This window comes from Erpetoichthys calabaricus, chromosome 8, assembly GCF_900747795.2.
Source record: "Erpetoichthys calabaricus chromosome 8, fErpCal1.3, whole genome shotgun sequence".
NCBI classification, from domain to species: Eukaryota; Metazoa; Chordata; class Cladistia; order Polypteriformes; family Polypteridae; genus Erpetoichthys; species Erpetoichthys calabaricus.
Window position 1 is genome coordinate 15,021,868 of NC_041401.2, and position 27,494 is coordinate 15,049,361.

The window sequence follows — 27,494 nt, forward strand, 5'->3', positions numbered from 1 at the left end:
TTCCTTTTCTAAGACATGTTCAGTGCAATACAACTTTTGACAAGCACTTCTGGATATTTTCCTAAGTCTAAATACCTCTTTGGATGGTAGAAAATATGTTGTCAAAATTATAATTTAAGTTTTTGCAAAATTTGTTAAATAAAAAGGTTCTATATTTTGACTGCATCTGTCATGCAATGTGATTTCCTTCTCTTCATTAGTGCCACCCCCTTGAAAAGTATCACTTTATGGGGCAAAGCAAACCTGAATTAATACTTGTGTGCACATTAAAATGTTTTTTTTGTACAATGACAGTGGAATAGGTTATTCTTAGCCAGTAATTGCAGTGGAAAAATTTGTTTTAACATCCAATCACGTCAAATACCGTGAAACCGGGATAATTTAGAAAAATACCGTGATATAGAATTTTGGTCATTTTGGCCCCTAGTCAGTCGGTTACGTTTTTGTGCATTAGTATTCGGACATGTTTATGGCCTACAAATAAAATGTCAGTTTCAGTGTTTCGACAGGAAGTGTGAAATTAAGACAGAGGTATCGTCATGAAATCTCCAGGTTCTGAGATGAAAATCCACTTTTCTTGCCTTCCGATTGGAAAAGTCATTGATGACATCTTCGTCGTCTAATCTGGATGCAGTGTCTATTCCTATAGATAAGAGAAGCCAACCCAGCAACTGATGGCCTAGACTTATTTTAGGAAGGGATTATACTGGCGACCCTTTTCAGGCGATGAAGATGGACTGTGGAATGTTTTCAAAGACGTACATGGATGGAATTCGACCTTGAAGAGGGATTTTTAAAGGGTTCCTCTTAGAAGCATCTCAAATATATATATACTGGAGAATATAACTTGACAACTCCGCTCGAACGGGACACGCGGACCTCAAAAGCAGAGACCCTTAGGTGCGGGGCCTGGCACGGTCGCCCCGCTTGCCACACCCAGACGCTGCTCTTGAGTGTAGTGAAATTCTTCCTTGCATGCTATGTGTCAGAAAAGCCAAAGTCTGACTGCACTCTGATTTGATCCATGATCAGAAGATCTCGGCAAATGTTTCCTGAAATTTTACAGTATGAAAGCATTTAGAGGCCTACAGAGAGATCAAGGGTCTTTCTACAACAACAACAACATTTATTTCTATAGCACATTTTCATACAAATAATGGAGCTCAAAGTGCTTTACATGATGAAGAAAGAGAAAAAAAGACAAAATAAGTAAGAATTAAAATAAGGGAACACTAATTAACATAGTATAAAAGTAAGGTCCGATGGCCAGGGAGGACAGAAATCAGTATATAATCAGTATATATCAGGAATCAGTTCTAATCAGTATATAAGCACAACATCTTAATTTAGAAGTATGAATGGTTAGGAAGGTGAAGAAGTGTATGAAAGACTGCATTCTCATATTGTGTTGTCACCTGCCCAGCGTCACACAGACTGGCATTCCTCGCTTTGCTCTACTTAACAGTCAGCTGCCAGACACTCATAACTCCAACTCAAGTGTCAGCTCTCTCCTCAGAGAAGGCCTCTCTTTGGGTGTGGGCATCTTATCTGATAAGACTGATCAATCATCCAGAGGTGTCTCCATGATGAACCTGTTAAACATTTGCTTAGCAAAGAAAGGGGCTGTAAATTAAAAAATGGTAACTTTGAGGACCAAAACTTTGCATGGGTTGTCAGTCCAAAGGTTAGGCTTTTGTGCATCCGAGAAACCAATGGCAAAATATCCACTCCTTCCTTGATAACCTATTGCAAGCAGTAAATGTGGGCTCTCTGGATGCTGTCTGTGCTCTCGGCCTGGCTGTGACTTTTGTGTCTGTCCTGGCACAAGATGGGATTCGGTTACAGTGGGGTCCCAGTCCGCAATATACTACGTGAGCGTCGTTATGCATATGGGAGAAGAACTGAAGCACCCTGAGGAAAGATCACAAGTAGACACAAGTATAATATGCTACCTCCACATTGACTGCAAGCAGATGCAGGGTCACCATCACAAACCAATGTGTCACCCCTTCAGTAATCCGATGCACTATTATTTACTGTCATGTTTATTTCATAACGAAATGTTCCCTTTGAGCACACCATTCATTCATTCATGATTAATGAATCATCCAATTAATCTGCTAATTATCATTAATTAGGCTCATTAATGATTAATTAGCCTAAACAATTAAATTGTTGTGATTATATTTCCAACAGCAACATTTATTTCTAGAGCACGTTTTCATACAAATAATGTAGCTCAAAGTGCTTTAAAAGATGTAAAAAGAAAAATATAAAAATAAGATTAGGCAGTGCTAAATAACAAAGAATAAAATAAGATCAGATGGCTGGGAGAACAGAAAAAAACAAAAATACAACAAAATCTGCAGGGGTTCCAAGGCCACGAGACCACCCAGCCCCCTGTAGGCATTCTACCTAACATCAAACTTCTGGCCTTTAATCCATCAATGGAGGGACATCACGGTGCTTTGATCAGGTGGTGGGGGCGCAGATAAGCAGCACAGAAAACTGGGAAAAGAACAGCAGAGAAAGTAGGGGTTAGTACGGATATAATAAAAATGATAATTCAATGCATATACGGAATATCAGGGTTACACTAAAATGAAGCTATAAGAAAGCCATGTTACAGTGATGTGTTTTTATCAGTTTTTTAAAGTGCTCCACCGTATTAGCCTGGCGAGTTTCTTTCGGTCAGCTATTCCAGATTTGAGGAGCATTCTGAAATATAGGATGGAGCAGATGATTGAAGGCTTTGTAAACCATAAGCCGTATTTTAAAGTCAATTCTAAATGACACAGGTAACCAGTGTAGTGATGCTAAGACTGGTGTGATGTGATCGGATTTTCTTTTCCTAGTTAAGATTCCAGACCTAAACAATTTAAAACCTCCTCTGTTTGTTATTCCCCTTTTCCAGCTTTTCTAAATAGGCCGTTGTTTCCCAAAATTCTATGCAATGCTTTGGCAACGCAAGGGTCTTAAGCTGTGAAATCTGGGGTGAGCAAGTTGAGTCCTACTGTGGCAGCATGTTGTGATTTAGTCGTCTTATATATCTGGCCATCAAATTGATTGCTTAGTTCACTTTTTTTTCTACATATTTTCACATTTAGAAATGTCTGGCATATTTTTTTAGGAAATGTTTATGGAGATTTTTTTTGTTCTCCATCTGTGTCAGACGTCAATGGCGGTGTGGGCTCAGACTTTGTGGGTGTAGCTGTGAGCGGACAAAAATCCTTGCGGCCATGGAGTGTTTAATGGGGAAATTGGCTGACTGCTCTTTCACAAGCGAGTGTGATCTGTACAGCCATTCCTCATTGACGCTCCATGGGTCATTAGTGAAAGCATTTGCAGCAGTAAGTGTAAAGTTCACACACACATTAGGAAATTTTCTTTCACACAGATTACCACAAACACATGGAATAAATGACCAGGTAGTGTGGACCTTCAAAACAAGACTTGATGTTGTTTTAAAAGAATTAAGTGGATAGGACAGGCGAGCTTTGGTTGGCTGAATGGCCCATTCTTGTCTGGATTTTTCTAACACAAGTAAGCCCGCGATTCTCTAGAGAATCGTAAATCCAAGAATGGGAATCAGTTTCTGTTCCGTCCGATATTTGGATGGATGACATATCATGGAGGGTAGGTACATCTGGGGAAATGTCATTTAATTAAATAAGCATATCTGTACTAAAGCAGTTTCGTTTTGTGGAGACGTGATTCCGTTGCCTTTGCTGACACCGACTGCTGGCAGAGTGGAGCACAGCAAGTTTAGTTTACAGGTTGTGGTGTTCGTGTGCCAGCCACTGAGTCTGGGAAGCCGCTGGGTTTGAGTCTGTGACCATTATGTGATATATATTACTGGCACAGTGGATTAGAGCAAGTGTAGTGTACAGGTTCTATTGTTTGGGCGCCACCTACTGACTCTGGGAAGCCGCTGCGTTTGACTCTGGGGCGTGCGCAACGGCGCAGTACGTATGCGCCTCGGTGGGAAGCCGCTGCGTGATGAAATATCATGGAGGGTGGATGCGTCCTGGGACAGTTCATTTCAACGCGCTTCTGTTATTGTTTTTCTTCATGCAGTCTCAAATAAAGTGGTTTCTTTGTGTGGGCGCCTTTGTTCATTGTTTTTATCCATACGGGCTCGTTTACAGGTCGTAGTCATATGGGCTCGTGTTTGTATTACTAATCATGAGCTCCCTCCATTTGGATACGTGCCTCGTTTGCCTGTGCTGTGTGAAAAGCACGTTGTGGGCGCGCTCGTTCATTGTGTTTATCTATACGGGCGCGTTTTATATTTCCATTAGTTGAGCTCTTTCATTGTGGAGACGTGATGTCTTTGCTTCTGGTGTGTGTGAAGTGCGTTGTGGGAGCCTCCTGGCACAGTGGAGTAGAGCAAGTGTAGTTTACAGGTTGTGTTGTTTGGGCGCCACCTACTGACTCTGGGAAGCCGCTGCGTTTGACTCTGGGGCGCCGCGCAGCAGTGCGCATGCGCTTTAGTGCGTCCGCCGTGCATAAATTAACTGTGGTTTAGTAATATAGATTCTAACAGGGATGAAAGCAGTTTGAGCAGGAGAGAAGAATAGAATAAGAAATTGAGGAAGGAATTATTAGTGTAAAGAGAAAAACCAGAATCAGTAGTTTGGAGGAATTAAATGGATGGAGTTGACAAGCATTTTTTAAAAAAAAAAAAAAGTAATTTTGACATCACTTCTGTAGAGAGTGGTCCCACATCTGTCCATTTTTTTGACCATTGACTGCACCACAAACAATGCACATATCACAAAACACCAAATACATTTGTGCAATGTTTGCAGGAACCCTGACTTGAGAGTGTAATGTGAACGGATAACCTTAGTTGTTGCTGTAGTTTATTTGCAACCTGTATGAATATTTTTCAATAATGTTTCTTAAAATAATTGTTTTATTGTTGTTTTGTGGTTTAATATTTCTTTTGGCTACATCATCAATACTTTCTTGTTTATAGATTTTGGATTTAGCCACCATTTTGTGCATTTATTTCTTGTCATGGTGGTTGCCATGTTGTTTTTGGGAGTAGTGCTGTGTTGTTTCCACTTGACATCAGGAAGTTGCCTCACATGACAGGTTTCGAAGATTCAGCAGAAATTCACTTCCTCATCCAAGTTGCAGATTCAAAACATTTTTCAAATTGCTCATTCAAACTCTTTTTACTATACAGTCTCTGGTAATTACTTCTTTGCTTTTGTTTGTTTGAGCTTGATTTTGGTCTCTCATTTTGACCTTGATGCTCACTCTTTATAATCTCCTGGTATTGACCTCTTTTTGGTTTTGATCTTTTCTCCTGGCTAACTCTCAAGACCCTGTCAGCTTGCAGACATTACACTAGTAACCAACCAAGATGGCGCCGGGAAAAGGCGCAATTAATTTTTAACATTAGTAAAACCACTCCAAAGCAAAAAAACTAATCATAAAATTGGAATCTGTGACCCCCATAAAACTCATAACAAAGTAAAACAATTGTGACATAAATTATATTTTAGCACTTTGTTTATATTAAGTAATCAATATTCGGGGTACAATGAACATTAGAACACTCTAGACCAGGGGTAGGCAACGTCGGTCCTGGAGTGCCACAGTATGTGCAGGTTTTTGTTCCTTAACGAGAACTCAATTATTGCTGATGAAGCACATATTGCTTAAGTGACATTTTAATGCTTCATTTTAGTGGTCTCGCTTGTTAAGGTTCTCCAACCTTAATTGCTTATTTCAATCTTAAATTGCTGCATTCAGTGTTTTAATTGCTCCTTATTAGCAATAAGATGTAAAAGACAAAGCAGCCAGCAGTTCTCCAGCTAGCTTTTTTCCAATTACATCTGTGTGTGTTCATCATGCACGGTTTGATTTAATAAAACACTTAATAGAAAAATGTGACAGACTGAAAATGATCTGTTTTAGGCTTCAAATCATTTGGATGATATCCTTGGAAAGGAAAAAAATCTACGATATAAAAGCCTTACATTGCACAGACTAACAAGCCATAAAATTAAATAAGGTCTGAGATTGGCAATGATTGGTTTCTAATTAAGCAATTGGGTTGGAATGAAAACCTGTAGCCACTGCGGCTCACCAGGACCGACATTGCCTACCCCTGTTTTACATCTTATTGTTAATAAGGAGCAATTAAAACACTGAATGCAGCAGTTTAAGATTGAAATAAGCAATTAAGGTTGGAGAACCTTAACAAGCGAGACCACTAAAATGAAGCATTAAAATGTCACTTAAGCAATATGTGCTTCATCAGCAATAATTGAGTTCTCGTTAAGGAACTGGGTTGGAACAAAAACCTGCACATACTGTGGCACTCCAGGACCGACGTTGCCTACCCCTGCTCTAGACGAAAACATGCCATTCAGCCCAACAAAGCTCACCAGTCCTATTCACTTAATTCTTCTAAATAAAAACATCAAGTTGAGTTTTGAAAGTCCCTAAAGTCTTACTGTCTACCACACTACTTGGTCACTTATTCCAAGTGTCTATTGTTCTTTGTGTAAAGAAAAACTTCTTAATGTTTGTGCGAAATTTCCCCTTAACAAGTTTCCAACTGTGTCCTTGAATTCTTGATGAACTCATTTTAAAGTCACCGTCTCGATCCACTGCACTAATTCCCTTCATAATTTTAAACACTTCAGTCAGGTCACCTCTTATTCTTCTTTTGCTTAATCTCTAAAGGCTCAGCTCTTTTAATCTTTCCTCATAACTCATCCCCTGTAGCCCTGAATCAGCCTAGTCGCTCTTCTCTGGACCTTTTTTTCTATTGCTGCTTTATCCATTTTGTAGCCTGGAGACCAAAACTGCACCCAGGACTCCAGATGAGGCCTCACCAGTGTGTTATAAAGCTTGAGCAGAACCTCCTGTGACTTGTACTCCACACATCAAGGCGCAATATAACCTGACATTCTGTTAGCCTTATTAATGGCTTCTGAACAACTTTTGGCAGTTGATCGTGTCGAGTCCACTACGACTACTAAGTCCTTCTCATAAGGTGGACTCTTGATTTTCAGATCTCCTCATTGTATATTCAAACCTCACATTTTTACTTCTATGTGTAATACTTTACATTTACTGACATTAAATTTCATCTGTCCAAGCCTGTATGCTGTCCAAGTCCTTCTGTGATGATATAACGGATTCCAAATTATCTGCTAATCCACCTATCTTGGTATCATCTGCAAACTTAACCAGCTTGTTAACCACCAGTGGTGGCTCTGAGGCTAGAGATCTGCACTAGCAATCTGAAGGTTGCTGGTTCAAATCCCGTAAATGCCAAAAAGAGACTCTGCTCAGTTAGGCCCTTAACCTGCAATTGCTGAACGCTTTGAATAGTGAGAAAAGTGCTATATAAATGCAAAGAATTATTATATTCCTATCTAAATCATTTATATTTATCAAAAATAGCAGTGGCCCCAGCACTGCCCCCTGCTGGTCACCACTGTTAACATCTCCCAATTCTGATGAGGTTCCTCACATCATCACCCTCTCCTTCCTGTGTCTGAGCCAATTCTGCGCCCACCTACACACCACACCCTGAACTTTTAGTTTGATGCCCACCCTCTCATGTGGCACCTCATCAAATTCTTTCTGAAAGTTCAGATAAATAATATCGTGTGCTCCACTCTGATCATATTCTTTTGTTGCCTCATCATAGAATTCCAGCATGTTAGTAAAACACAACCTCCCTCTTCTGAGCCCATGCTGAGTGTTCCTAATACCTCCTGTCCTTGCCAGGTGTTGCTCAATCTTAGGCTTAATAATTCCTTCTATTAATTTTCCTGTGGTGTATGCTAACATTGGGCTCTGTCAGGAAAAGGCCATTGAAATGAATCAGAATGAATGTAGTTGCAGCCATTAAGATGCTCACAAAGTCTCCCATCTGTCAGCTGAGGTGTTGTCCGTGCTCAGGCCATTCTCTTCCCCAGGTGCTGTTGGAGTGTGCTGAAGTGTGTTGAAGTCTGGAGGGTCACAATTCAAAAGTCCCACAGTTGAGCAAGACAGCAGTTGTGGTGCTCCAGCATGTCCGGGGTCCAGCGGTTATTATTTGGGCTGGGGTTTTGATGGTTCCCCCTCTCCCATTTTGGCATTGCTTTTTTTAGACCTTAGGCCTACATCACAACAAGTGACAGAGTGTTGTAAACATGAGTCGCACGTTCAGTCCCATTGACGTCCATATGCTTAACATCAGGAAGTCATTTTAATTAAAATGCCACAAAGGAAATGAGAGTCAGATCTGATCATGGATCACTTGAAGTCTCTTCAATTATTGTGTGTAAGATGCAAGTCTTTTGCTTAATTCCTTTGAAATATAACATAAACTTTGACTGGGTGCTGAAATATTAGGGAATGACATTTTTGATGACACTAGAAATTCAGTTCCATTTTGGAGCCGGCCCCAATGAGAACTATCCTGAACACCAGAAGTCACCATAATGATTTTGGAGTTTGGGAGCCCCATGAGGACACTCAAGTGGTCTGCACTGACAATGTGTATTTGCTTCGTCTTTTGTAGGCTTGGCTTGGTGTACAGAACATGAGACTCGACTGGTGAAGGATCTGTTCAGTGGCTATAACAAAGTGGCCCGGCCAGTGGAAGACCACCGCGATCCAGTCGTGGTAACGGTTGGCCTGCAGCTCATACAGCTTATAAGCGTGGTAAGTTATCCTTTGTGAGGACCTGACTTTGTTTTTCCGTAATGTTAATTGGGCAGCACAGTAGCTTGGCGCTTAGCACTGCTGCCTCATGAATCCAGTCTTGCATTACTGTCTAAATAAAGTCTGTAAGTTTACCCCGTCTTTGTGCGGGTTTTCCTTCAAGTTCTCCCTAATCTTCAAAGATGTGCAGGTTTGGTTGATTGGTGACTCTAAATTTCCTGTGTTGCACCCAACACCCTAAAATGAATTTATGTGGACTTGACCATGTAATTATGTATTCAGTATGTACAGTATGTAATGCAACCTTTCAAAATGCTCTTCTGACAGGATGAAGTGAATCAGATTGTAACGACCAACGTGAGGCTGAAGCAGGTAATGTTCATTTTTTAATTTTTTTTTTTATCTTTTATTGAATTTATTTAAAGCGTTTAACATTCCATACAATCAAGTTATACTTAACAAAACTAAATTCAAATCATGAGAAAGAGAGGAAGGCCAACAGCCACACTGTTGAGAGTAGTAAAGAGAGAAAGGAGTCTTTTCCACCAACAACAACAACATTTATTTCTAGAGCACATTTTCATACAAATGACGTACTCAAAGTGCTTTACAAGATGAAGAAAGAAAAAAATATAAAAATAAAATTAGGAAATACTAAGCAACAAAGAATAAAGTAATGTCCGATGGCCAGGGAGGACAGGAAAAAAACAAAAAAAAAAAAAACTCCAGACGGCTGGAGAAAAAAACAAATGTGCAGGGGTTTCAATACCACGAGACCACCCAGCCTCCACTGGGCATTCTACCTAACATAAATGATCTTAATCAGTCCTCAGGGTTTTCAGGCTTCACGTGGGAGAATTAGACAGTGATGGTCATGTGGACCTAAGGCCTTCAATCCGTCAATGGAGGGACTGCACGGTGCTTTGATCAGATAGTGGTGGCGCAGATCACCATCACAGAAAACCAGTAAAATAACAGCAGAGAAAGTAGAGGTTAGTATGGATTTCAGAGCCATGAAAAAAAATAATTAAATGCATATACAGAATATCAAGGATACACTACAACAACAACATTTATTTATATGGCACATTTTCATACAAATAATGTAGCTCAAAGTGCTTTACATGATGAAGAAAAGAGAAAAAAAAAGACAAAGTAAGAATTAAAATAAGACAACACTAATTAACATATAATAAGAGTAAGGTCCGATGGCCAGGGAGGACAGGAAAAAAACAAAAAAAAAAAAATTCCAGACGGCTGGAGAAAAATAATACAATCTGCAGTGGTTCCAGACTTGAGACCACCCAGACCCCTCTGGGCACTAAAATGTAGCTATGAGAAAGCCATCTTAAAATAATGAGTTTTTAGCAGTTGTTTAAAGTGCTCCACTGTATTAGCCTGGCGAATTTCTGTCGGTCAGCTATTCCAGATTTTAGATGCATAACAGCAAGTGGATTAGAGGTGGATTCAAATTGTTCTATCATGGTGTGGATGGGAGGAGAAATGGGGTAGGAGTTATTCTGAAGGAACAGTATACCAAGAGTGTTTTGGAGGTGAAAAGAGTGTCAGGCAGAGTAATGATTATGAAGCTGGAAACTGGAGGTGTGATGATGAATGTTGTTAGCGCATATGCACCACAAGTTGGATGTGCGATGGAGGAGAAAGAAAATTTTTGGAGTGAGTTGGATGAAGTGATGAACAGTGTCCCCAAGGGACAGAAAGTGGTGATTGGAGCAGATTTCAGTGGACATGTTGGTGAAGGGAACACGATAGACGAGGAGGTGATGGGTAGGTATGGTGTCAAGGAGAGGAATGAAGAAGGTCAGAGGAACATAGGGTGACATGCAAGAGTGGAGGAAGATGCACACAGGTAGATTATATCCAATGCAGAAGAGTCAATCTGAAGGAGATTGAAGACTGCAACGTGGTGGGAGGGGAAAGTGTAGTTAGGCAGCATAGGATGGTGGTCTGTAGGATGACGTTGGAGATCAAGAAGAGGAAGAGAGTGAGGGAAGAGCCAAGGATCAAGTGGTGGAAGTTGAAAAAGGAAGACTGCAAGGTTGAGTTTAGGAAGACGGTGAGACAGGCACTGGGTGGCAGTGAAGGGTTACCAAACAACTGGGAAACTACAGCAGATGTAGTAAGGGTGACAGTAAGAACGGTGCTTGACGTGACATCTGGACAGAGGAAGGAGGAAAAGGAAACCTGGTGGTTGAATGGGGAAGTACAGGAGAGTATACAGAGGAAGAGGATGGCAAAGAAGAAGTGGGATAGTCAGAGAGATGCAGAAAGTCGACAAGAGTACAAGGAGATAAGGTGCAAGGTGAAGAGAGAGGTGGCGAAGGCTAAAGAAAAGGCGTATAATGAGTTGTGTGAGAGGTTGGACACTAAGGAGGGAGAAAAGGTCCGGTGGGCTAGACAGAGGGACCGAGCTGGGAAAGATGTGCAGCAGGTTAGGGTGATAAAGGATAAAGATGGAAACGTACTCGCAAGCAAGGAGAGTGTGTTGAGCAGATGGAACAAGTACTTTGAGAGGCTGATGAATGAAGAGAACAAGAGAGAGAAGAGGTTGGATGATGTGAAGATAGTGAATCAGGAAGTGCAACGGATTAGCAGGGAGGAAGTAAGGACAGCTATGAAGAGGATGAAGAATGGAAAGGATGTTGGTCCAGATGACATACCTATGGAAGCATGGAGGTGTTTAGAAGTGATGGCAGTGGAGTTTTTAACCAGATTATTTAATGGAATCTTGAAAAGTGAGAGGATGCCTGAGGAGTGGAGAAGAAGTGTACTGGTACCGATATTTAAAAATAATAATAATAATAATAATTGTTTGCATTTATATAGCGCTTTTCTCACTACTCGAAGCTCTTAGCAATTGCAGGTTAAGGGCCTTGCTCAAGGGCCTAACAGAGCAGATTCCCTTTTGGCATTTTACGGGATAAGGGGGATGTGCAGGACTGCAGTAACTACAGGGGGATAAAATTGATGAGCCATAGCCTGAAGTTATGGGAAAGAGTAGTGGAACCTAGGTTAAGAAGTGGGGTGATGATTAGTAAGCAGCAGTATGGTTTTATGCCAAGAAAGAGCACCACACATGCAATGTTTGCTCTGAGGATGTTGATAGAGAAGTTTAAAGAAGGCCAGAAGGAGTTGCATGGCGTCTTTGTGGACCTGGAGAAAGTATATGACAAGGTGCCTTGAGAGGAGCTGTGGTATTGTATGAGGAAGTTGGGAATGACAGAGAAGTATGTAAGTTTTGTACAGGATATGTACGAGGGAAGTGTGACCGTGGTGAGGTCTGTGGTAAGAGTGACGGATGCATTCAAGGTAGAGGTGGGATTACATCAGGGATCGGCTCTGGGGCCTTTCTTATTTGCAATGATGATGGACAGGTTGACAGACGAGATTAGACAGGAGTCCCCATGGACTATGATGTTTGCTGATGACATTGTGATCGGTAGCGATAGTAGGGAGCAGGTTGAGGAGACCCTGGAGAGGTGGAGATATGCTCTAGAGAGGAGAGGAATGAAGGTTAGTAGGAACAAGACAGAATACATGCAAAGAGTAGAGTTGGCGAAGGTGGATGAGTTTAAATACTTGGGATCAACAGTACAGAGTAACAGGGATTGTGAAAGAGAGGTGAAAAATATATTGCAGGCAGGGTGGAGTGGGTGGAGAAGAGTGTCAGGAGTGACTTGTGACAGACAGGTATCAGCAAGAGTGAAAGGGAAGGTCTACAGAATGGCAGTGAGACCAGAAAGCAGGAGACAGAGCTGGAGGTGGCAGAGTTAAAGATTTGCTAAGATTTGCATTGGGTATGACGAGGACGGACAGGATTAGAAATGAGGACATTAGAGAGTCAGCTCAGGTTGGACGGTTGAGAGACAAAGTCAGAGAGGTGAGATTGCGTTGGTTTGGATATGTGCAGAGGAGAGATGCTGAGTATATTGGGAGAAGGGCACCAAGGATAGAGCTGCCAGGGAAGAGGAAAAGAGGAAGGCCTAAAAGATGGTTTATGGATGTGGTGAGAGAGGACATGCAGGTGATTGGTGTGACAGAACAAAATGCAGAGGACACAAAGATATGGAAGAAGATGATCTGCTGTGGCAACCCCTAACGGGAGCAGCCAAAAGAAGAAGAAGATACATAACAGCAGAAGGCCACCTCACCACTTCTTTTAAGTTTAGCTCTTAGAATTCTATGCAGACCCTCATTTGATGATCTAAGGTTACGATTTGGAGTGTAGTGTGACAGACATCCCCAGATATAGAATGGAGGAGATTATTGAAGGCTTTATAAACCGTAAGCAGTATTTTAAAGTCAATTCTAAATGACACAGGTAACAAATGTAGTGACACCAAGACTGGTGTGATGTGCTCCTAATTTTATTTACCTAGTTAAGATTGTGGCACCTGCATTCTGCACTTGTAATCGATTGTCTTTTTTGGGTGGTCCAGAGAGAAGTGCATTACAGTAATCTAGTCGACTGAAAACAAAAGCGTGAACTAATTTTTCAGCATCCTCCAAAGTTATAAGAGGTCTAACTTTTGCTGTATTTAAGTGAAAAATGTTGTCCTAGTAATCTGATTAATATGTGATTTAAAATTTAATATAAATGCTTATTCTAAATTGTTATTGATTTAGTTCCTGCCAGGTTTTAAAAAAGTTCTACACAGATCCTCTAAGTGCCAATTTGATTTTTTCCAATTTTAGATAATATATAACATCAGTTACCCACTGACTTAAAAGAGGAGAATTAGGATTCTTCCAGTTGATTGACACAAGTCTACGTGCTAATAGTGAAGTAAAGACGATTATAGTTTGTTTGTCCCTCTGTGAGCCCACCAAACACAGCTGTTAGTGGATTAGGAGGGATTGTGACACCAAGGCTGTCTGATAGGGATTTAAAGACTTTGGTCCAGAATGATGTTAATTTGGTGCAGGCCCAAAACATGTGGCCTAATGAGGCTGGAGCTCGATTGCAACGTTTGCAGGTTGAATCTTGCCCTGGAAACATTTTGGACAATTTTAAATGAGACAGATGTGCTCAATATAAGATTTTAAGTTGAATAATCAAATATTTTGCTTATATAGAGCTAGAGTGAATTCTGTGCATTGCTGCCTTCCACTCTGTTTCTGAAGTAAGAGATCCATTTCCCACTGTACTCTGGGATCTTTAAAAAGAAGGGACTTTAAAATGTTTTTATATATTATAGAAATGCTGTCTGAGTCCCCAAGACTGATCAATATCCCATCTAGAATGGAAATATGTAGAAGGTGAGGAAAACTGGGCAGATTTTGTTTAGAAAAGTTTCTAATTTGAAGATAGTGTGTTGTGTTGATGGGAGATTCAATTTGGAGTGTAATTGTTCATAGGATGCAAAGACATTATTTATATACCAGTAATGGTACACTGCACAATACCGTGCAGTAAATACACTTGATTTGAGCATTCCTAGTTTTCATCCTCTCTCTCTGTACATTTAGCATTCGTTTGCTCAGAGGTTGATGTGCTTGCTGCTTCCTCAGCAGCTCTTCTTTTCTCCACCTTAGCAGCCTGCTTCTTCCCTTCTTTCAATGGCATCTTTTCACGTTAAAACTGATTAAGTCAGTGTTTGTGTTGCAATTACTTAGTACGGCCGCTGCCGAAAGTTGATTCTAAAATAAAATAAAAATAAAAAGAGGAATAACCTTGGAGGTCAATCATCACCCCAAAAGCAGACACTAGATGTCACGTAGTATATGTGTCCCAAATTTCAGGTCAGTAGTTCAAACGGTTTGCGAGCTACAGGTGATTTAAAATCCTGGACAGACAAACGAACAGCCATGGTAGCGTATTATATAGAAAGACAAATGTTCATTAAACTAGACCTCTGATGTTAGGTGCTTTGTAGCGAGTAGAGGCAGAGTCAAAGTTTTAATAATCTTAGAAGTGGCCAAGTGCCATCTAGAACATACCTAGTAGGTGGGGTATTATCCATCCATCCATCCATTTTCCAACCTGCTGAATCCGAACACAGGGTCACGGGGGTCTGCTGGAGCCAATCCCAGCCAACACAGGGCACAAGGCAGGGAACCAATCCTGGACAGAGCCAACCCACCGCAGGACGCCAACCCACCGCAGGACACACACAAACACACCCACACACCAAGCACACACTAGGGCCAATTTAGAATCGCCAATCCACCTAACCTGCATGTCTTTGGACCGTGGGAGGAAACCGGAGCGCCCGGAGGAAACCCACGCAGACACGGGGAGAACATGCAAACTCCACGCAGGGAGGACCCGGGAAGCGAACCCAGGTCCCAAGATCTCCCAACTGCAAGGCAGCAGCGCTACCCACTGCGCCACTGTGCCGCCGTGGGGTGTTATGTTTCTACTTAAAATATGACATATTTCTCAAGGATAATGGCCTGCATATGCATTTCATTGGACTATATCCTAATCTTTTGAGCTACTGTATGTCCCTCGAACCTGCCAATTATTTTTATGACCTTTACATGAATATTGCGTTTATAGAACATTTTTTAGTGCTATACTGTGCCCACTGCGGAGAACAAAATTGGTATTCCTGTGTGATGCCCCAGACCTGCAGCCGTGGTCATCTTCCTGTTTCCTGAACTTCGATAGCCATGAAACTGAGATGGATTAGTGCAATAAAACAAGAAAGGATGGTGTAAAAAAAATTGCTTAGTCTATTTTATTCCAAATTAAACAGGCAGTGTCCAGTAAATAAGTGCAGTGCAATCCATTTTTCAATAAATAAAGAATCCAATAAATATTCAATAAAAGCAAGTGCTCAGTGGAAGTTAAACTCTGTCTAATAAATAATCCAAATACATAGACTAATAATCAAGTCTATAATACAGAAGTAAAATCAGGTTCTTTCCGCCTTGTCTTTCATGTGCCTCACTCCATCTCTCTCTTCTGTCTCCTCCATAGTGAGGCTGGGGCACCGACAAGTGCAGTCATCCATTAAACAGCTTTTGGCCCAACCACCTCAGCTGGTTATTGCTGGGACTCCCAAAGCTTGGATCCATTGTCCCACCACCATCTCTTGACATCCTTAGGATGATCTGCAAAGCCATTGGCTGGTCCTGCTACTTCAGTGCTCAGCAGGAGTGACCCGCTCATGGACCGCCATTCTTTTTGCTCATCATGGAGCCTTCTCTAAACTGCCTTGCCTTCTGTCAACCACACCATCTCACACTCCTGGTTGCACTCTTTGTTGATTCCAGTCTTTCACACTTCAGTTGCTTCCAGCTCTTTTTTCCCTTCCTTTCTTCCATCCTTTCTGTCCTACCTAGACTCCTTATAAACTCTGGGGGTGCAGGTGCCTTGCTTAATGACCCATGAAGTTTTAATGCTAAATTGAGCGCTTAGCAATCAGCCAGTTTCCCCACTGCACACCCCTTATATGACATGCATCCACACCTAACCAATCTGAACTACACTGTGTATATTTAAAAATCCCACACCACCGTGGACCCTTAACGTGCTTCACCACATGCTGCCAGTTCATTTTATTTCTTTAAGGCCACACTGCTTTCAACAAATGACTTGCTGAAACACTCCTATGATCTCTTAGAGACCATAACAATTAGAGTCAGCTATTCGTATGGTCAGCTTTACTGCTGATTGGGAATTAAGTGATGGTATCTCGTGACCGTTCAAGATAAAATAACTGTCTATGGATGAGAACAGTGTTTCAGTTTCTATACAAAAAGATGTAGGGCCTCGATAGACATTTAAGCTTGGCTAACACATCAGATAAGATATTTAACTACAAAGTAAAATTAATTTTACCTTAGGTCAAGTATAGTTACATAATGTATTCATAATAAACTATGGATTTATGACCTAATACAGCGTTTCTCAACCTTTTAAGTATTTGCGACCCGAGTTTTCATAACAGTTTTAATCGCGACCCCCTAACGTTTTTTTGAAAGGAGTCCACTAATACCAATTTGTACTTTTTTAATTAATGATATATCATAGATGCATATTTTATTTTACCTACCTAACTTTTATCAACATTTATCTAACTCTATATTTATTTTTCTAGTATCAGAATGTAGTTTAAGTTAATTTGTTTTGGTTTCAATAGATGTATTTTTCATATTTTTGATTCTTGTTTTCTTTTTTTCACATCTTCACGCCCCCCTTTTTGTTACTTTGGGATTGCGCCCCACAGTTTGAGAACCGCTGACCTAATAAGTGTCGATTGTCCTAGCAGCTGCAACTGGTATGAATAAGTAAACCATCAATGTTCCCAAGAGCATGCTTACTAAGAATATTATTGATCCTTATTGATCTATCAACTTGTGTCCCCCATCATGTGTGCTGTAATATTCTTTCTTTCTCCAGCAATGGGTTGATGTCAATTTAAAGTGGAATCCAGATGAGTACGGGGGGATAAAAAAGATCAGGATCCCTTCAACCGATATTTGGCGCCCAGATCTTGTCCTCTACAACAAGTAGGTGAAAATGAATATGCAGCTGAACATCTAGATAGATAGATAGATAACATCTACTGCAAGTAGGCAGGACATACAGTCATTTTCTTATAGAAGTCCTCTCTTAAATCTGCAATCACTGTTTTGCAGTGCCGATGGTGACTTTGCCATTGTGCATGAAACCAAAGTACTTCTGGAACACAGTGGGAAGATCACCTGGAATCCTCCTGCTATTTTTAAAAGCTACTGTGAGATCATTGTGACACACTTCCCATTTGACCTGCAGAATTGCAGCATGAAGCTGGGCACCTGGACATATGATGGCCATTGTGTTGTTATCAACCCGGTAAGAAAATCTGGGGACTAGTCACTTGTCTGTATGTCCTTATAGCTCAGTAATTCAACAGGTTTAAGATGAAGATGCGCAGGCTTGTCGTTTGTTTGTCATGCATGCTTCTTCAAATTGAGAATATCTCACGGGAGGCCCCACACACTAGAAAACGAAGAATTCTGCAGCAGAAGACCACAGGCTGCCCTTCATTGCAAAATTCTTCCCCTTGGTGAACTTTTATTTAGTGACATTATCTGTGCATTATTAGGGAAGTACCACGAGGAGGGACAGGTATTCATAGTTGCTCCCAATGGTGGGTTTTGTCAGTGAAAGTTTGGTTTCGTCTGCATGCCAACTCCATGTATACCTTGCATTTAATATTTCCTCTGGCCAGCTTTTCAAGTCCTCTGTTTTCTATTGTTTAATTGATTTTTGCATATTGAACTCTCCTTTGGCATCAATAAAATTATCAAGCTAGCTAGCTGACTGTCTGTATGTCTATCTAGCTAGCTATCTATTATATAGTGTCTTTGATATCTAGTTAGTCATTAGTTATTAGGTTTATTTTTTGTGCTTTGTTGTACATTTTAAGGCCTTTCTACTCATTCAGGATGTTAGCAGCAGAGATGCATGAATGTAATCAAATTTTTCAGTGCATTTCTATAGTACTGTTAATTCAAATATTTGGGGAGGCACCATATCTGTAATTGAAAATGTGAATAGTCCTTTGATTTATTTTAAACTGTTATTGTTGCTATTCATATGTAGGGGGACACCAAATCAAATATCCCAGCGATTCTAATAACATTCACTCTTAACTATTAATAAGGCACTAAAGAAAACTGTGTCTTAAAAGGCCGCCATGATTTTTTTGCAGGTTATTTGTTTTCCTGTGAATTGTATCAAAATATACTGTTATTTTATTTTGCACATTTTCATTTTATTAGGAAAACGACCGTCCAGACTTAAGCAACTTCATGGAAAGCGGAGAGTGGGTTATGAAAGACTATCGGGGCTGGAAGCACAGGGTCAATTATTCCTGCTGCCCTGACACCCCATATCTGGACATCACCTACCACTTCCTCATGTTGCGCCTACCTCTCTACTTCATTGTTAACGTCATTATTCCCTGTATAATTTTTTCCTTCTTGACTGGACTGGTGTTTTATCTTCCTACTGACTCAGGTGTGTGGGTTGAGTTGGATTTGATTTTTTTTTTGGTCTGTTATAATTAATGTGCTTATTTTTAACAGATTACGTAGGCACTACTTGGTGCAGAAACATTAAATGTCAATTGTTTTTGCTGGAAGCCATACTGTTCATCCATCTTTAAAAATCCTCTTTTTTCATTATTTGGCACATTTCTTCAAATAGTTTTTTTATGCTTTGAAAGAATTCTCTGGCATTTAATTTCATAAATAGGTGCAAAGTTTAGCATAGTTACCACCAAGTTCCAATGACCTACGCTTGAATCTCTTTGGAGTTTGCATGTTCCTCTTTTTCTATTTGTTTTTGTTTTTCCCCTAAGTCAGGGGTAGGCAACGTCGGTCCTGGTGAGCCGCAGTATGTGCAGGTTTTTGTTCCAACCCAGTTCCTTAACGAGAACTCAATTATTGCTGATGAAGCACATATTGCTTAAGTGACATTTTGATGCTTCATTTTAGTGGTCTCGCTTGTTAAGGTTCTCCAACCTTAATTGCTTATTTCAATCTTAAACTGCTGCATTCAGTGTTTTAATTGCTCCTTATTAGCAATAAGATGTAAAAGACAAAGCAGCCAGCAGTTCTCCAGCTAGCTTTTTTCCAATTACATCTGTGTGTGTTCATCATGCACTGTTTGATTTAATAAAACACTTAATAGAAAAATGTGACAGACTGAAAATGATCTGTTTTAGGCTTCATATCATTTGGATGATATCCTTGGAAAGGAAAAAAATCTACGATATAAGAGCCTTACATTGCACAGACTAACAAGCCATAAAATTAAATAAGGGCTGAGATTGGCAATGATTGGTTTCTAATTAAGCAATTGGGTTGGAATGAAAACCTGTAGCCACTGCGGCTCACCAGGACCGACGTTGCCTACCCCTGCCCTAAGTGATCCAGTTTTCTCCCACTTGGTAAAAACCTGAACATTGAGCTGGCTGGGAATTCTACTTTGAGAGTGAGTGTGGGTGTGTGTCTGTGAGTGCAGCCAACAGTTGAATAGCATGACACCTGGCATTAGTTCCTGTATTTCATCTGATGCTGCCACAATAAATGCTGGTTCCCTGTGACCCTATAATGGAAAAATAATATTAGAAAATGGCTGAATGCAACGTAAAACGTCTGGTTTCCTTCATTAATAAGATGAAGTTTGGTGCAAATTAAAAAAATCACAAAACATTAAAGAGTATGTACCTTTCTGACATCTGGGCTGCTTATAGCAATCACCTGAGCTTATGTTGATACAGCAAAACAATTTTTATGTGGTACTGTGAATGTATCAATGATTACAGGAATGAGGAATAATCTCTGGCCAAACCTGAAGTTAAAACGATTCATTTTATGCCTCCCCCTCCCCTTGGCCCACAGCCTCTCTCTTCGATTCGCACTTATAAATCAGTACTGCAAGAGAACTCTGATACTTAGCATGATGAGAGATGTCGCAAAATCAACCAGAATATTCAAACAAATTATAGAAAAAAACCCGATCTAAATCTGTTAAATGGTTCTTTCGTGAAAAGCGGACAGACATACAGACCCGACTCAAATGGAGTCTGGCGTGTGAGTGAGGATGGGCCCGTCCGGCTCCCTACTCCTGAGGTCCCACCTCCCTTTCTCTTTGATTCACACTTACTAATCGCTGCTGCAAGTGAACTGTGATTCTTAGTGCGATGAGAGAAGTCGCAAAATCAACTGGAATATTCAAGCAAATTAAAGAAAAAAACTTGATCTAAATCCATTAAATAGTTCTCTCGTGAAATGCAGACAGATATACAGACCCGACTCAAATGGAGGCTGGCGTATGAGTGAGGAGGGCCCCGCCCGGCTCCCTACTCCTGAGGTCCCGCCTCCCCCTCCCCTTGGCCCACCTTCCTTGCTCTTCGATTTGGACCTACTAATCGCTACTGCAAGCGAACTCTGATTCTTAGCGTGATGAGTGAAATCGCAAAATCAACTGGAATATTCAAGCAAATTATAGAAAAAAAACTTGATCTAAATCCGTTAAATAGTTCTCTCGTGAAATGTGGACAGATATACAGACCCGACTCAAATGGACACTGACATGTGAGTGAGGAGGGCCCAGCCCGGCTCCCTACTCCTGAGGTCCCGCCTCCCTCTCTCTTCGATTCGGACCTACTAATCACTGTTGCAAGCAAACTTTGATTCTTAGTGCGATGAGAGAAGTCGCAAAATCAACAGGAATATTCAAGCAAATTATAGAAAAAAACTTAATCTAAATCTGTTAAGTAGTTCTCTCGTGAAATGCGGACAAACATACTGTATAAACAGACTTTGGATTTTATATAGAGAGAGATTAGCACCTGCTAGGGAATAAAAGAAAAAAACTGTTGGCAGTTACATGAAGACTAACTGAAGTCACTGGTAACTGAACTCCTTCAAAATACAAATTCTGCAATAGCCTTCACTGGTCACTTCCCACAAAAATAAAGTCATTTCTTTTCTTGATAAAGCTCATTAGAAAAATGCGTAGTTCCCTTTGCTGCTCTTTATGGCAGGCAGACTGATAATGAGCCTCTTGTCTTGTTCCTGTAGGTGAGAAGATGACTCTGAGCATCTCGGTCTTGCTGTCCCTGACTGTGTTCCTTCTGGTTATTGTTGAGCTCATCCCTTCCACATCCAGCGCTGTGCCCCTAATTGGCAAATATATGCTATTCACCATGGTGTTTGTCATCACATCCATCATCATTACAGTGATTGTGATTAACACCCACCATCGCTCTCCCAGCACACACACCATGCCCCAGTGGGTGCGCAAGGTGAGTTCAGCTATGAGAGGAAGAGGTAGGTTGATGTGGGCTACTGCTTGGGTTTAATTTATCTTTTCATTCAAGAAATCTTTCCCCTTTGTGGTTAATCTTTTTTTTAAATATATTACTGGGTGGCACAGTGGTTAGCATTGTGGATCCAGCATCCAGGGGTCAATTAGTGCACCTAATTGTTGTCAGCAATGAGTTTACATTTTGTCCCTGTTGGTTTGGGTTTCTCCTGCACCCAAAAGGTGTGTTTTTTCTGGATGATTATTGATTCCAAATTGGCCTCTAGGAGTATGAGTGTGTTTGAGTATGACTGGCACCCTCTCTAGGACAGTTTACTGGCTTGTGCCTAATACCTCTGACACCCTGACTTGTTATATGATGTTGTGTAGCTTCTGGCTCACTGGCAATGCCTGGTTACTCTGTGGGTGTTGTTTGTACTTTAATTTCTTCTCAGGGGTCCTCAATCATGAGCCCGGAGGGCCACAGTGGCTGCAGGTTTTTATTCCAACTAGTTTCCCAATTAGAAGACAGTCCATGCTGATAATGAAACTTGGTATTGAACTGTTTAGCTTGTTAATGCTTGAATTCATCCAAGAGAAATTTGAATTGCACTGTAGAGTTTCCTTCTGTGAGAACATTATCCAAGTGTTTTGCGGACCAGAATAGATTTAAACTTAATGGTCCTTCCAATTCCCCTCTCATTCATTTCTAAACATTTTTTTATCACTGACACTTCATGGTAAGCACATTAGCTGGAGAGCTGCAGGTTTATTGGTTATCAGCATCTCATTTTTAATTAAGGTCTGATTAAGAAAACAGGCAACAATTAAAACTTAAGTGCACCTGCTAAAATCTAAAATAGGCAATTAAGGGTTCTGAATCATAACAGGCAAGAGAACTAAAATTAAGCCCAAAAAGTATTGCTTTAGTAGTAAATAAATTGGTACTAATTAAGAAATTGGTTAAAATGAAAACCTGCAGTTATAGCAGACCTCCAGGACTGTAATTGAGAACCTCTGATCTACAAAGTAATTACAATCTGTCTTTAATGAATAAAGGCACGAACAAGGCATAGAGTTAAACACCAACTATCATTATCAGCAAGGGCTGAGTTCTAATTAGGATACTGGCTGGAATGAAAACCTGTAGCCACTGCGGCCCTCCAGGACTGTGATTGAGGACTACTGCTCTAAATTGACCCTGTGTGAGTGATTCTGGGTCTGTGCAAGAGTGTGGCCAGCATCCAGTTAAGCTCAACTTCCTATCTCTCTCCTCTTAATGCTGCTGAAACTCTCTAGCCCTGAAAGTGGAGTAAGCAGTTTTAATAAACAATTAATGAACAGATAACCAGCTCTTTATTTCATTTCATATTAATAAACAGTAATAAGGTTCCTGCCTAAAATCTAACACTATGATGTGTTGGGTATTGTCTTGGTGACATGTTGTAAAGCACTTTGAGTTACATCCTTTGTGTGAAAATATGCTATAGAAATAAATCTTGGTGGTGGTGGTGATGTCAGTGACTATGATTGTGTTCCATTTACCTCAGAAGTGTGATGTTGGAGCTGGGAATGATGTAACATCTGAGTCGACCATGTTCCAGCAAAACATTTGGAAAACCAATATGGGCAACTCCAGAAAAACCTTTGTTGTGCTTGTTCTTTTGAAATACAAACAACTGCTGAACAACGCATTACGCCGTATTTTGTGCACCCAAACACAAAAGCAACATGTCCACAGATGGAAGTGGGAACAGTAATGTGTGTATATACTGTATATGATTTACCAAGACACAAATAAAAGTGCTAATAAACAGTATAACACTACAGCTTTCATTAAAGTGCATGGTGTACAGCAGTGGCCAAAAGTTTTGAGAATGACCCAAGTGTTGGTTTTCACAAAGTTTGCTGCTTCAGTGTTTTTAGATCTTTTGGTCAGATGTTTCTATGGTACACTGAAATAGAATGACAAGCATTTCATAAATTTCAAAGGCATTTATTTTCAATTACATTCTGTTTATATGCAGAGTCAATATTTGCGGTGTTGGCCCTTCTTTCTTTTTCAAGACCTCTGCAATTCACCCTGGCAGGCTGTTAATCAACTTCTGGGCCAAATCCTGACTGATGGCAGCCCATTCTTGCAGAATCAATGTTTTGAGTTTGTCAGAATTGGTGGGTTTTTGTTTGTCCACCCGTCTCTTGAGGATTCTCTGGGATTAAGGTCTGGGAGTTTCCTGCCCATGGACCCAAATTTTTGATTTTTTGTTCCCCAAGCCACTTAGTTCTCACTTTTGCCTTATGGCCCGGTGCTCCATCATGCTAGAAAAGGCATTGCAGGTCACCAAACTGTTCTTGGCTAGTTGGGAGAAGTTGCTCTAGTTGGATGTTTTGGTCCCATTCTATGTTCATGGCTGTGTTCTTAGGCAAAATTGTGAGTGGGCCCACTGCCTTGGCTAAGAAGCAACCCCACTTGACATGAATGGTCTCAGGATGCTTTACTGTTGGCCTGACACAGGACTGATGGTAGCCGCTGCTCACCCTTTCTTTTTTCTGGATGTCCCAAAACATCAGAAAGGGGATTCATCAGAGACAATGACTTTCCCCCAGCAGTCCTTAGCAGTCCATTCCCAGAATATCAGTCTGTCCTTGATGTTATTTTTGTCTTCTTTGCTGCCCTTCTTGACACCCACCAGGCCATCCTCCAAAAGTCTTTGCCTCACTCACACCTGCCTGCTGCCATTCCTGAGCAAGTTTTGCACTGGAGGTGCCCTGTTCCTGAGCAATGACTATAGAATGGGACTAAAACATCCTCCGAGAGCAACCTCTCCCAACTATCCATGAACAGTCTTGGTGACCAACACGGCCTTTTCCAGCATGATGGAGCAAAGGGCCATAAGGCAAAAGTGATAACTAAGAGGCTTGGGGAGCAAAACATCGAAATTTTGAGTCCATGGCCAGGAAACTCCCCGGACCTTAATGCCATTGAGAACTTGTGGTCAAACAAAAACCCACCAATTCTGACAAACTGCAAGCATTGATTCTGCAAGAATGGGCAACTGTCAGTCGGGATTTGGCCCAGAAGTTGATTGCCAGCCCACCAGGGTGAATTGCAGAGGTCTTGAAAAAGAAAGAAGGGCCAACACTGCAAATATTGACTCTTTGCATAAACTGAATGTAATTGTCAATAAAAGACTTTTGAAACTTATGAAATGCGTGTAATTCTACTTCAGTATACCAAAGAAACATCTGACAAAAAGATCTAAAAATATTGAAGCAGCAAACGTTGTGAAAACCAATACTTGGGTCATTCTCAAAACCTTTGGCCACGACTGTATGTCGCCATTCTGGATTGTCATCATAATCTGAAGTCAGACAAACTCGGACTTGACAGACCAGGCTGTTGTTTCTAAGTAGGAAATCCCACCTGTTGTCCTAAGTCCGCCTAGGAAATTAGAAATTCCAACTTCCCAGTTCAAACTGATTTCCAGTCAAGTGCTGGTTTGTGCAGAGAAAGGCTGTTTGGTTAACTAGCAGCTCAAAATCTACATAATATAAGCAGGTGCTGGTGTGTGCGTTACCAGGTTTGGTTGCTGCACAACGCTACTGGATATTCACTCTGGCATTGGGCATGTTTGGCAGGTGGCACACTCCCCCTAAAAAATCGATTTAGTTATTTTACATCCAATTACCCACAAACACACCCACCATTAAAAAAAAAGGCAGTGAAGTACAAAACACTCAAAAATGAGAGAAAAAAATAGTGCATACCTTGAATTATAATAATGGTTTAACCTGGCACATGTAAACAGAGACACAGAGTGCATCATCACCATTATCAGAGCAAGAGTCTCTGGTACAACAGGATCACGGGCGAATTGCATGTTTGATGCTTTAGTTTGGAGTAGAAATCAAAGGGCTGAATGGCTGATAAATTTCCTAAAATATAATGTACATATTGTGACAGACCGGCAACCAGGGAGGAGTAGGGTTTGGTGGCTGCTCTTTTAATATCTTATTCAAATATTATTTAAAAAACGTTGTCAAATATATAATACTCTTCTCTCAGAGACACCTTATTCCATTTCTTCCTCTCTCTCTAACCAGAATATTCTAGCAGGTTCTTGACCATTTACAAGATGTTGTGTTTGACCTTTAGCTCTCATGTTTTTTTTTTTGCAGTTTGTCTCAGGATGCATGTGCATTTCGAAAGGGCCTTGTCTGACACTTCACATAGCAACTGATATCCCTAGTGCAAGCTAAAATATGTGAATACAGTAAATACAAGCTAAATCTAAGAGGGAATATACAGAAGCCAAGAGTGTACATGCAAATTTGCTATTTTTTTTAAATTGTCTCCTCAAGATAACAGACTCATTTTATTGTTCTGTGCTGATCAGTCCCCAGCTGATCTGCCGTCGCCACCCACATGCACCGGCTGACACTGAGATGGCTAACATGCTGAGATAAGGCACTGCATACAGCAACAGATGTTTTACATTGATATATGTGAAAAACTATTGCTTTGTATACTTTTCAGAAAATTGACTTTTTTGGAAAAATATTCAGTACGGAAGCTGAGAGAGGATGTGCAATATCGTTATTTTTTTAAAATTGTTTCCTCGAGACTAATTTAATTGAGATCTAATTGAGATAACGGAATAATTTTATCGAGATGTTGAGAAAATGAAAATTTGTTTTCTTGAGATAACGGAATCATTTTATCGCGATCTCGAGAAAACTAAACTGAACCTTTGCTCCTGGCATCAGGCTTGCTTAGATTGCGACACCAATGCAACTGAAGCCTTGCTAACTATCTCCTGAAATGATGGACACTAATGTTATTATTTTCTAAACTAAGGCATAAACATATTTCAGCTGCGTCAGCCCTTGATTGAACAAAAATGTGACACGCTAATCAATACAGTTCTGGGGGGGTATTTTTCGTACGTGGATTACTCGTTTAGCCAGATGTAATTCTTGACGATTTGGCCTGATCCTGGATCTGTCGGTTTTTCGAAACTCTTGCTGGATGTGTTGTCATAGCAACACATCCAAATCCTCAAACCTGCTCGGAGCAGGTTTGTTCAATGTAAACAAGGATTGGCTCACACACTTAATCAGTGTCCGTGCGTGAAATTCATTCAGTCATTGCTTCACCATTCATGAATGAGCGACCAATTGATATCAGTGCGCAAATTATAAGAAGAGAATTTCATATAGAGAGGGTTTTGCGTGATCGGCAAGATCCTTTATTGCTCCCGGAGGAAATTCTTTTCGAAAGAAACCGCTTTAGCCGAGGGGGAATATTGTACCTCAAAAATTTATTACCACCTTATATTCGAAGTCAAACTAGGAGAAGTCGGGCTCTAACAACCACACAGACAGTATGCATTGCTTTGAGGTTTTTTGCAAGCGACAATTTTTTATATACTGTAGGCGATGCGGAAAATCTAAAAGTGCAGTTTGCCAGGCAATTCGTAAAGTCTGTTTGGCTCTGAAACATTTCCTTCGGGTTTTCATTGTGTTTCCTAGACACCTGCGTGTGCAGACAATAATAAAGGTGTTTCATGCCATTGCAGGTAGGTAATACACAGGTAAAAACACCCACAGTTCCATAAAGAATCTCACAATCAGCCTAACATTCTCATTACCCAGGAGTTCCAAATGTGATTGGGGCACATGGGACTGATCACAGTGGAGTTTGATCAAACATTATTTGGAAAATGTACCACTCCTCCAGATGAATAATCAGACACAGTTTCTTCATCAAATATTTCACCTTTGTCAATATCTCATTGGTCAGACACAGGTTCTAGAGATATGACATTCCCTGCAACTGACCCAACAAAAAATATGGAACATACCTATGGCACACTTTGAGGACAAATATATGCTATGACCATCCTTTACCTGAAATGAAGTGACCACTGCATCCTGCCACTGGTTCTGAGGAGGCGCTTCCCCCTGGAATGCCCTCAGAAACAGGGCAATGGACATTTTGCTGGAGAGCCAACTCTTCTGCAGGGGTTAGGTCTGGACC

General features: G+C 40.7%; 2 protein-coding genes across 3 annotated transcripts in view; both read left to right on the forward strand.

Annotated features, from left to right (window-relative positions):
* LOC114655349 (cholinergic receptor, nicotinic, alpha 1 (muscle)) overlaps nt 1-27,494 on the forward strand; it is a 156,799-nt gene that overhangs the window by 22,848 nt on the left and 106,457 nt on the right. The window lies entirely within an intron of this gene.
* LOC114656481 (acetylcholine receptor subunit alpha-like) overlaps nt 1-27,494 on the forward strand; it is a 77,844-nt gene that overhangs the window by 22,726 nt on the left and 27,624 nt on the right. The window contains exons 2-7 of the mRNA XM_051930669.1: nt 8,540-8,682; nt 9,010-9,054; nt 17,054-17,163; nt 17,293-17,488; nt 18,421-18,658; nt 21,232-21,455. Of these exons, the coding sequence (XP_051786629.1) occupies nt 8,540-8,682; nt 9,010-9,054; nt 17,054-17,163; nt 17,293-17,488; nt 18,421-18,658; nt 21,232-21,455 (956 nt within the window). The remainder of the gene's footprint in view (nt 1-8,539; nt 8,683-9,009; nt 9,055-17,053; nt 17,164-17,292; nt 17,489-18,420; nt 18,659-21,231; nt 21,456-27,494) is intronic.